This window comes from Anser brachyrhynchus (assembly GCF_964034855.1).
Source record: "Anser brachyrhynchus genome assembly, chromosome: 1".
Lineage (NCBI taxonomy): Eukaryota > Metazoa > Chordata > Aves > Anseriformes > Anatidae > Anser > Anser brachyrhynchus.
The window spans coordinates 172,968,096-172,980,508 of NC_137694.1; the positions used below are offsets into that span (position 1 = coordinate 172,968,096).

A 12,413-nucleotide genomic window follows, 5' to 3' on the forward strand; every position below is an offset into this window, starting at 1 on the left:
TTCAATAATCATTTTTCCAACTTATTTCAACTAGTCTATTTTTATAATCTTTCAAGTTCTTTTTCAGTTCTAACCTTATTTGGAAAATGTGTAATAATTTTGCCTCAACTTTGTTGCTTCAAAACCATTTTCGGTTTGGATTTCACACAAAACTTTTTTTTTTCTTTTTTTTTTTTTTTCCCCCAAACAATACTATATAGCATCCTTTAAAGTAAATAGTATAAACATACTGTAATGTTTCCTGATATTTTGCCAAAGAGTTATTCAAAGCTTATTTAAAGCTTATATTTAAAGCTTATTTACAAACAGCTTTTAACATCCACATCATGTACTCAATACATTAATAGATTTGTCATCTTTTCCTCTGCAATAAATTACAAATGTGTTATTATTTTGTCATTATAAATGTTTCTATTGCATCCTCTAAACCGAACAGGCTTTGTCTAACTTCTATCTTCTTCTTCCATCTTCTTCTATCAGTTTTTTGTTTTGCTAATGTAGGTTTCATTAACATTTTCATTTTTTTATCACTATTACTATGAGTTAATGATTTTTTGCTACTTTCTCTAAAACAAGGTAAAATAAAAATACAAAACAACTCAATCAAGTCACATGTTGAACAGATCTGGCAAGTGGAAAAAGTTTGTTTTATGCAGATATATAGATTTAATTATTTTAATATTTAGGTAATAAATATTTTTGGTTATGTAATGACCTTATATAAATATTCAGTGAGCAATACATTACTGTTAGTGTTTCAATGTACATACTTGCATCATCTTTATCATCACATTTGCTAGTCACCTAACTTTAACTTATGTATCACATATGCTTTAGCCAGGGTAAAGCAAATTAAGCTTATTTATTTAATATCATTGTTTGCAGTTTTAATCCCTCTCCTACAGACCCTGTATTATACATATATCATAATAATGAATTGCGGTTTCCCTGAGCTGCTGTATTACGTACTTCTGAACACAAACATAATATTGTATAATATTTCAAATCTAAAACATGGTTTTATTTTTTAATTGTTATTTTGTACTCTGTATGTTTCAATCTACTGATAGGATTAACCAATAGAAGACATTTTCCTGTCATTCCCATTCCTATTCTGATTTGCCCATATGTCACAGTAGTATTATCTTTAGGGCATTTGTGAGCAACCATTTTATATGAATTTTCTATGTTTTTATTTTAGCAGAAACTCTGTCCAAGTGGCTTCCACAGGCTGTCCTTACAAAATTTGTTTTATTATTCATACAAAATCCTGGTCAGTGAGCTCCTGGCAAAAATAAATAAATAAATAAATAAATTTAAATCCAATGAATCTGATAGAAATACAGGCACCATAGCATAGTTCTGTGGTTGGCTATCCTCAGACACATAACCAATGATCTTTGCTTCCCTGTATGCCCCAAGCCAAAATAACCCAATACAGTAAGCAGTAAGCAAGAGAATGAAGAGATAGAAATGCTATGAAAACAAATAAAATACTGTGATTAAAAGAGGATCTAATGAATATAATATGGTTTGTATCTAGATAGCTTAAAGAGGCTTTGTACTTCCCAGCTAAATATATATATATATATGTGTGTGTTTTCTGAATGTCCAGTCTAGTTGTGTGCTCTCACAAACAATTATGCAAATATCATTGGACTTGAAGCAAGAATATTTGTATGCATGCTGGAATCTCATTGGCAAGACTGAACTCCTAAAATACGTCTCTACACAGTATATGATGAATTATTCTGCAGATTAATTCTGTTGTTTTTAGGTTGCTGTAAGCAACTCACGAAGTCATGAGTATGGTCATTCAAATACAAAACTCACAAATTCTGACATATAAGAATACACATAAACTTCTGACCACAAAACACTAACTTGAAACACTCAAACTCAATATTAATATCTATGCCAGGTGTTGTGAAATATATTTTTTTCCCTTATGGAAGTAATTAAACACATGACTGTAACTGTCAATTCTTGGTGTTATTGATGTGCTTGAAACATTTACTTTGTTCACATAATAAATGAGTGATGACAGTGATTTCTGCATGCATTTTAGCCAGATCCAGGAAAATTATTAAAATAAAGCATAGTGGTAGTTTGAAGAAATCATACATGGCCAAATTTGTGAGCTGTTACTGCAGAAGAAAATGAGGTTTTAAACTGACCATATTTCCTTTCTTTGGTCAACTTAGATCTCACAAATTCTTGAAGAGATTTTTATTTTAAATGTTATAAATATATGTTAGTCAGTGATGAAATACTAAGTGCTATGCCTAGCCCAGCGTGACTTCTTATGAGTAATAATGCCATGACAAGAATGGAAGTGCTGGTAAACCCTTGATTAAAATATGGTGAACAGCATAGATATAATACATAGCTTTTATACTCAAAGTAGGAATCATTCTTATCTGGCTGTAAATCTGCTAAGAGAGGTGACTACACGGTTGTATTGTGCATGGGAAGGAGAGGGATCTGTAAAATTTGAAAAGTCCATGCTCTATGTAAGTGCAGCAAGTCAAAGTTTTATTTGAGGCATATTTCTCAAAACATCTATTAGTAGGCTTGGATTTAGGCTTGATATGTAAATTAATTATAAATGAAAGTTTAATGTGTATCCTGTAATAAATACATTCAACACAGATAAAGTGTTTTGTTCTCTGATTTGGAATATGACTTTAGCAAACCTTTTCAGATCCCTTATGCTAGCTACCTTTCAAGTAGTCATACATTTTCTACAGAGCAAAGAATACTTATATAGTAAGAATAGAGACAGGAACGAGCAAGCAGGCCATCCAAAAAGCACGTATGTTTCTCTCCCAGCAGGATCTCAATAGTGGCATTTGAATTCAGTGATTGAAGTAGTGCAATCTCCTAGCAAGAAACTCACATGCACTTAGCGACTCCCTTTTAACAATCCATTTGTAATAAATTATTCCATGGCAATCCTTTAATTATTTATGATACCAAATGGTCTTTCAACATTCTGACTCATGGCTTGATCCACTTAGATAAGCACAGCTATTCACTGCAGTTTTCAAATGTGTTAGGCGTTTCTATCGGAGTCAAGCCTGGTTTTAAAGGCCATGCAAATTGCAAACAGAGGCTAAAATGGATTATCTGCTTTTAAATCAAAGCCATAAATTAAGACTATAGCATAGAAAGAATGCCTGTGTTATTGTATATATATAAATATATATATGTGCATGCATATAAAAATAGATATACCCTCAGAGTAAGTTTGTTCCAAATAAATACATAAATATTGTTTACACACTCAAGGTTTTGTTGTTATTGTTTACTCATTCTCCGTAAACATACGTACTTGATTAAAATTCTTTATTATGATTAAAATATATTGTCACAGAATCAGAGAATCACAGACTGGTTGAGGTTGGAAGGGGCCTGAAAAGAGTCTAGTTCCATCCTCATGACACGCTAACCTCAGATATTTATATACATTTCATGAGGTCTCCCCTCAGCCTTCTCTTTTCCAAGCTAAACAGGCTCAGCTTTCTTAGCCTCTCCTTGTAAAACAGGTGCTGCTCCAGTCCTCTGATCATCTTAGTGACCCTCCTCTGGACTCACTCCACTAGTTCTATGTCCCTCTTGTAATGGGGAGCCTGAAACTGGACACAATGCTACAGGTGTGACCTCACAAGGGCTGAGAAGAGGGAGAGGATCACCTCCCTCCACCTGCTGGCAACATTCTACCAAATGCAGCCAAGGATACCGTTGGACTTCTTGGCCACAAGGGCACATTGATGACTCCTGGTCAGCCTGCTGTCCAGCAAGACTCCCAGGTCCCTCTCTGCAGAGCTGCACTCCAGTAGGTCAGCCCCCAGCCTGCACTGGTGCTTGGGGTTGTTCCTCCCTAGCTGCACAACCCTGCACTTGCCCTTGTTGAACTTCATGAGGTTCCTCTCGGCCCATCCCTCCAGCCTGTCAAGTTCCCTCTGAATGGCAGCACAGCCATCTGGGGTATCATCCACTCCTCCCAGCTTTGTGTCATCAGCAAACTTGCTAAGGGTGCACCCCATTCCATTGTCCAGGTCATTGATGGATTAGCTGCACAACACTAGACCCAGTACTGACCCTTGTGGTACACTGCTAGCTACAGGCCTCCAACTAGACTCTGCATTACTGAGCACAACCTTCTGAAATTATGATATATTTATTATACATATTCTCTTCTTATAGCCAATATTTATTTTTTTTCCTAAAGAATTTAATTGAATCCTAAATAATCTGTCACACTTCTTTCAACATAAATTATATTATTTTATTGTAAACTATTTAATTTTTCATATAGGTTCACTGTATGCTTACTTCCTGTATCTTCGATATTGAAGCCTTTCAATATCTAGAAGCCTTAATGTATAGTGCACATATAGAAAGCATACATGTCTCTTAATGCTGCATGCAACTAGCCTCTCTGTCTCAAACACAATGGGCCTTATTTAAACAACCAAATTTTTCTTTAGGTCTGTGTACACAATATTGACAGGGCATAGGCAACTTCCTACTAAACAGTTTTTTAAGCCTCCTTATTGGTTTATGTAGTTTTTCAAAGAATTTGTTTCCATTAACTGAGTAAAAGCTTTAGGTTGAACTTAGACAAGCCAAATATGGCCCTACAACTGAAAAAGCCATTTTCTGTTTCAAAGTGGGTTCAAAGTTATTTATTTAAAAGAAACTGGGAATATGTAACACATCAAATTTGAATATGCGCTTAGAAAGACAGGAAAGAACTGTATATTCAGGAAAGTTACCTGTACTCTTGCGCTTGTAAAAAATGTTGAAAATATTATTATTAATAATTTGTATATATGTATACCTTTGCAATGCAGGTGTAAAATCCACTTTAATCCAGTGGCTGTGCAGTAGCATAATTAACCATTGTATCATGTCCATCTATGGTAAAACAGGAAGCAATGAGATTTATTTGCATATGAACATTTGGCTACATATTAGAAAATCTCTCTAATTATGAAGGCTTTTAAGCCTTAGAAAGACTTAGGGACACTAAAATATACCATTCACTGGAGTTTTTAATAACAATAAAATAAATATCTGAAATATCTACCAGAACAAACAGGTAGACTATAAAACTCTACTCCTTCTGTAGCAAATTATGCTTCTGTGATACCAAATTCAGTTAAAACAAAACAAAACAAAACAAAACAAAAAACAATAAATTTTTGTCCACTGAGACCTGTTTTTCAAGCTGGTTATGGTTGACATTCTAAATGCAAAACAGGACAAAAGTAAGTATATTCTCATAAGTATAGGTGCTACTCATATCCACTGGCATAGAAATCTACTATTCAGGTGGCTGACAATCATGTTAGAGAAATTCTTGCTTATTCTCCGCAGTTATTTATGTGGACTAGAAATTGGTAGTTAAAAATAATTGAATAAGTTATTGTTGAGCTCAATACTTATAGCATAACGAGGTTGTACTTTACGTGAATCATAGAATCATTAAGGTTAGAAAAGACCTTCAAGATCCTCTGGTCCAACCACCACCCTACTAAAAATGTCACCCACTAAACCATGTCCCTAAGCACCACATCAAACCTTTCCTTAAACACCCCCAGGGACAGAGACTCCACCACTTCCCTGGACAACCCATTCGAATGCCTGATTACTCTTTCTGAGAAGAAATGTCTCCTAATTTCTAACCTGAACCTCCCTTGGTACAACTTGAAGCCATTCCCTCTAGTCCTATCACTAGTTATCTGAGAGAAGAAGCTGACCCCCAGCTCCCCACAACTTCCTTTCAGGTAGTTGTAGAGAGCAATAAGGTCTCCCCTGAGCCTCCTCTGGACTAAACAACCCTCGCTCCCTCAGACTTTCCTCGTAGGACTTGTGTTCCAGGCTCTTCACCAGCTTCGTAGCCCTTCTCTGGATATGTTCCAGCTACTCGATGCCCTTCTTTTACTGAGGGGCCCAAAACTGAACACAGTACTTGAGGTGCAGCCTCACCAGAGCTGAGTACAGGGGGATGATCACCTCCCTGGTCCTGCTGGCTACACTGTTCCTGATACAAGCCAGGATGCTGTTGGCCTTCTTGGCCACCTGGGCACACTGCTGGCTCATGTTCAGGTGAACTTCAGTCAGCACCCCCAGATCCTTTTCCTCTGCACAGCTTTTGAGCCACTCTGCCCCAAGCCTGCAGTGTTGCATGGGGTTGTTTTGGTCAAAGTGCAGCACCCATCACTTAGGCATATTGAACCTCATCCCATTGGCCTCTGCCCATTGACCCATCCTGTCCAGGTCCCTCTGCAGGGCCTTCCTGCTCTCTGGCAAATTGATACTTCCCCCACCTTGGTGTCATCATCAGACTTACTGAGGGTACATTCAGTTCCCTCATCCATATCATCAATAAAGATATCAAAGGGAAGCGACCCAACACCAATCCCTGGGGAACACCACTGATGACCAGTTGCCAGATGGATTTCACTCCATTCAACCACTACTCTCTGGGCCCAGCCATTCAGCCAGTTTTTAACCCAGCAAAGAGTGTACCTGTCCAAGCCATCGGCTGTCAGCTTCTCCAGGGGAATACTGCGGGAGACAGTATCAAAGGCCTTGCTGAAGTCTAGGTAGACTACGTCAGTGGGCTTTCCCTCATCCACCAGGTGGGTCATATAAGGAGATGAGGTTGGTCAGGCAGGACTTGCCTTTCATGAACCCATGTCGACTGGGCCTGATCCCCAGTGGTCCTACGCATGCTGTGTGATTGCATTCAAGATGACCTGTTCCATCACCTTTCCTGGCACCGAGGTCAGGCTGACAGGCCTGTAGTTTCCTGGGTCCTCCTTATGACCCTTCTTATATATGGTGTCACATTAACGAGTCTAACTTTTTCCACCTGAACTGTGGGGGATTTCTTCTGCTCCCCATCCCAGACTTCCATGTTGGGAGGCTGAGTACCCCAAGGATAAGTGGTCTGGCTAGTAAAGACAGATGCAAAGAAGGCATTAAGAATCTCAGCCTTTTCCTTATCCTCAGGAGTCATGTTCCCCCTGCATCCAGTAAAGAATGGAGATTGTCCTTGGCTCTCCTCTTGCCATTGATATAAGAACATTTTTTGTTATCTTTAACCATAGCCAGGTTGAGCTTGTACTGGGCTTTGGCCTTCCTGATTTTCTCTCTGCACATGCTAGCAACTTCCTTGTACTCTCTCCGAATTGTCTGTCTCTTCTTCCACTGGATAGAAGCTCTATTTTTCTCCCAGACACTCAGCAAAAGTTCCCTGTTCAGCCACGCTGGTCTTCTTCTCTGCTGGCTCATCTTACGACACATGGGGACAGTCCGCTCCTGCACCTTTAAGACTTCCTTCTTTAGGACCGTCCAGCCTTCCTGGACCCCTCTGCCCTTCAGGACTGACTCCCAAGGGACCTGCCCTACCAACACCCTGAATTATTCAAAGTCAGCCCTCCGGAAGTCCAAGGTAGCAGTTTTACTGACCCGACTCCTGACTTCACCAAGGATACAGAAATCTACTCATGGTCACTCTGCCCAAGACTACTCCCTACCACCACGTCTCCCACCACTCCTTTTCTGTTCATGAACAGCAGGTCTAGTGGGGCACCCTCTCTGGCATGCTCACTAACCAGCTGAGTCAGGAAGCTATCTTCCATGCATTCCAGGAACCTTCTAGACTGCTTCCTCGGGGCTGTATTATATTTCCAGCATATGTCCAGGAAGTTAAAGTCCACCATGAGAACAAGCACTGGCAATTGAGCGACTTCTACCAGCTGTTTATAGAATGCCTCATCTGTCTCTTCATCCTGGTTTGGCAGTCTATAACAGACCCTCACCAGGATGTCCACCTTGTTGGCCAACCCCCTGATCCTTATCCACAAGGACTCTATCTTATTATTCCTAACCCCTAGCTCAACAGCATTGAAACACTCTGTAATATAGACAGCCACATCACCGCCCCTCCTTTGTTGCCCATCCCTTTTGAAGAGTTTGTAGCCATCCATTGCAGCACTCCAGTCGTGGGAGTGGTCCCATGATGTTTCAGTGATGGTGACTAGGTCATAGTTTGCCTGTAGCACAATGGCTTCCAGCTTCATACCTAGTTTAAAGCCCTCTCAATGAGCCCTGCCAGCTCCTGGACTAGAATCCACTTCCCCCTTTGAGACAGGTGGGACCCATCGGCAGCCATCAGGCCAGGTGCCAACTAAATCTCCCCATGGTAAAAAGAAATAAAAAAATAAAAATAATATCCTGTGATGGCAGCAGCCTCTCAGCCATGTATTGATCCAGGTCAACTCAGTATCCCTCTCTACCACTGAAGGGATAGAGGAAAACACCACCTGCACACCCACGCCGTCCAGTAACCTCCCAAATCCCCTGAAGTCCCTTTTGATAGCCTTCAGGTATCTCTCAGCAACTTCATCGCTGCCAGCCTGAATTATCACTAAGGGGTAATAATCGGAGGGGCGAACAAGGTCAGGAAGTTTCCTTGTAATGTCCCTGACCTAGGCCCCAGTAGGCGGCAGACTTCCCTACCAGTAAGGTCTGGCCAACATATGGGGCTTTCTGTTCCCCTCAGAAGGGAGTCATCTATGACCATTACCCTTTTTTCTTTCTTGGTGGAGGAAGTCTTGAGGCGTGGAGTTGACTTGCTTGTCCTAGACAACCTTCTGTGTGGACTTTCCCCCACTTCCTCACCACCCTGTCCCTCAAGCTCCAGGGTCTCAAACCTATTGTGTAAGGGCACTTGGGAAGGCAAGGCAAGTAGGGATGGGGCTCGCCTGTGACACCAAGCAGGGACCTGTTTCCATTCCTCTCCATCTCTCAGGTCCCATCTCTCTGCCTGACAGTGACAGGGCAGGGGGTCCGTAACTATTTGTGGTGTATTGCCCTGGTGCCTTTCTCTCGGGCATGGCAGGGAGTGACTCCACCAGTCTAACTGCTGCTCACACTGCCTGATGGTTCTTAATCTCTCCACCTCCCCCTTGAACTCTGCCACCAGGGTGATGAAATCCTCCACCTGCTCTCACCTCACACATGCAGTATCTCTGTCACCCACCATAGCAACAGGCTCAGGCACTCCCTGCAGCCAGAGACCTGAACAGCCGCATCTTTGGGCAGGCACTCGGTCTGGGTTGCCACAGTCTTTCTGGTGAGCGCTTTGGTGAGCGCTAGCCAGCTGGTGGTGACCAAGACTGGGTTTGCCGTCTGTGAGGTAGCCGGTAGGTGAGGGGGATCCTCCGCCCTCCCTGCGCGAACTGCTGAGCAGACTGCTGCACCATGCCCTGGTCGCTCGCGCTTCCCTCGGGCTGCCTTTGCACAGAGGGGGCGCTGCTGGCTCCACCCACGCCTTGTCAGCCACTCTCGGAGCGCTGCCAGGCCCTGGCGGCTCCCTTGCCTGCCTAGAGTGGCCTCGATGCAGAAAAGCGCCTGTTTGCTGCCATCCCCCGGTCAGCTGCAGAACGCGCCTGCCTTGGAACCGACCACCTGTATTTACCTTCCTCTTGGGAATTAAGTTATAGAGAACTACCAGGCCAATTTTCTGTGGTAGCTAAGTCCTCCAGTAAGTTGTGGTCTATTTTGAAGAAATTCTGCACTCAGAGTGGAAATGGACCACTGTGCAAAATTGGAGCGCACCCTGGAATAAGCAACTTTGAGGTGAATAAAACCTATTTTTTCCTTAAGTAGAAAACTAGCCATCATCATTACAGTCTTCAAATATGACATTGGCAAGTGAAATGAGCATCTGGTTGCATTTGATAATGGTCTATCACTGGAAATAAGGTAATACATTTCTCCACTGCCAACGGTGCTCATCTATGAGTGAAACAAGATGACCATTTATATTCCCAGTTGGGCAATGTTGCAGATTTGTGTGATATTCCTTTTGATGTAAATCTTAAATAGTTGTTAAAGATATGCCATCAAAAACTAAGAGCATTGCTTTCAAACAGCCTCTGTGACATTCCTTGTTACAATTGTGTTTTAATGTCAAACACTTTTCAGATATATTCACCTGTGTGTGAAGTACAGAATCCAGATCTTTCCTCTTTACTACAAATACATGCTTAATGTTTTCAAAGGGGAAAAGTGTAAGTTTTCTGTTGTATGCTGGAGGAAAGCTAAGACTTGTATTCTTTTAACAACCTAAGAATCAGCTTAAAGCTGATTCATATGCAATTAACAAATCCTTTGTTTCTGCCACCGATACACTGAAAAATTCTCAAGGCATCAAACTTATCTACGGAAATTTTGCTGAAGCATGCAAATATAGGAACTACTCTTAATTATGAATCAAAAGCTTTTTTTTTTATGTTTTATTTACAGCAGTAGTGTTGTATTTCTGGATGCATTGGAAATTCTTTAGTGTTTGGGTTAACATCTAATGTTAGGCACCTAATTAAGGTGTTAAGGTCAGTATCTCATGCTTATAGACTTCTTACATAATTATTGATGAAAGCAGGCACTCATCTACACTTCAGAAGTAGCTGGGTTAGCTCTCAGTCTCTCTGTTGTCACAAGATTATGATGGCCCTGTTAAAGGCTTTCTCTTCATGTTTCATTTCTAGCATGTCGAGAGGAGAAGCTAGATAATTCAGGTTCTCTATAATAACATCTGTACTGAAATGCCAGATAGGACCAAGAATGTGTGTCAAGAAAGACTAACAAGTAGCGACTGTCATTGCAGTAGGCTGAATTTGATGGTTTAGAAGATCCCTTCTGTTGTACTTTTCCTAGCTAAGGTGCTGTGCAAAAGTCTGGGGACTTTATACAGTCACAGTGAGTATAATGTATTTTGTCGAACAAAGAAATGCTGTGTTGTAACTCATGCTTTTGCAGTTAAAAAGTTGGGTTTTGTGTTTTTATTTTATTTTATTTTTTTTCTTTAAGTGTGTGTGTACCTGGAGAAGGTGAAAGGTGAAGGACAGTAAGCTTGTTCATGATAAATGAGTTGCTGCAGCAAAATGCATTATATTGCTTGCTATGTCTACTTGTTGTTAAGGAGAAATACAGTTGTAACAGCATTTTGACTTCTGCATTACATGCATTTAAGTGCCTGTCCACTAAGAGTGCCTGTTTTTACTGATTCAAGACAGCAAAGTTGGCATATTATTTCCCTGTGCTCTAAATTCGATGTTGGCTTCCATTAAATACTGCCAGACAGGCAGAACAATATTTGAAACAAGACTGTTTGATCTAAAATGTAATTGGACTCATTTAAAGTCTTATTACAATGAAATCTGACTTCCTCCTTGTAATTTGACTTGTAGAAACCTCTCTCAAAAAAAAAAAAAAAATTACCTTTTGTCACAGGCTGTACATTTAAATTCTGCACTAGGTAAGCATAATGAGAAAAGAAAGTTCTGACATGGCTGGAGATCATATCAGCTCTAGCTTGATTAATTATTCCTATACAATCAATCAACTCCTTATTTAGATAACTGGAGGCACTCGCTAGTTAATTTGTGAGAGTAGAATAATGAGGGCAAGTATTTATATGGCCAGTCAATACTCCAATTTGTGTTAGAAAGTCAACTGCAGATTCGAAAATAGCTAGTAGAAGAAAAGCAAGTGAAATAACACAACTTCTCCGTTTTTAGATGTATATTAATTTCACTAACTCCACTCAACCTCCTCTAAAATATTTGCCTAAACCATCCAGTCAATTACCTTTTAAAACAATTATAAAAGTTTGTGTAGACACTTAAAAATAGTTAAAATAAATAGCAATGCTGCATTTATATAACGCTCAGACTTGCGGTTGTGTTATTTACTCACTCAATTTCTACCTTGACAGGGCTTCCTTTCACCTACAAGACAGATTCAAGTTCCACTAAGGAAAATCATTTACTTCTCAAGTAAAAATGAAACACTTTAAAACTGGAAAGCATTGCAAGGCATAAGTTATAGAAAGGATCGTTTACTGCTCCAAGTACTGCTCTGTGTAGTGATTAATTCACCTGAAATATATGATGGCCAAATCAGTAGACTAACTTGTGCATTCAGAATAAACTCCCTGACTTCAATGTCAGATATTGAAGGATAAATTGGCAGAGGTTTTGGAGAAACATTGTCCAAATTTACATTGCAGTGGTTCCCCAAAGCATCTTATCACTGGCAAATGTCTATACATGAGCAAAAGAGAAATAATTATTTAATATAACATCATATTTCTCCACCTTCTGCTCAAGAGAGGAAAGAAGCCAAATTCAAAATCTGACATTTCAGCTAAACAGTTTTTATCAACATCAGACTGATTTTGACAGAATCTTCTATGGGGGAAAAACAAAACAAAACAAAACAAAACAAACAAAAAAAAAAAAAGAAAATGAACACAATTTTTGTTTGTTTATTTTCTAAGGAAAAAAAAAGGTCTGAAATATTTAAACATTGATATTATGTGTATAAAC

The 12,413-nt window shown here is 39.9% G+C and overlaps 2 protein-coding genes across 8 annotated transcripts in view; one reads left to right on the forward strand and one right to left on the reverse strand.

Moving 5' to 3' along the window:
- LOC308187742 (uncharacterized protein) overlaps nt 1–8,099 on the reverse strand; it is a gene marked incomplete at its 5' end in the record, with an annotated part of 533,458 nt that extends 525,359 nt beyond the window's left edge. Inside the window, one exon of the mRNA XM_080575983.1 lies at nt 7,839–8,099. Coding sequence (XP_080432109.1) covers nt 7,839–8,099 — 261 coding nt within the window. The remainder of the gene's footprint in view (nt 1–7,838) is intronic.
- The window catches only part of PCDH9 (protocadherin 9), an 800,116-nt gene that overhangs the window by 627,309 nt on the left and 160,394 nt on the right, over nt 1–12,413 (forward strand). The window lies entirely within an intron of this gene.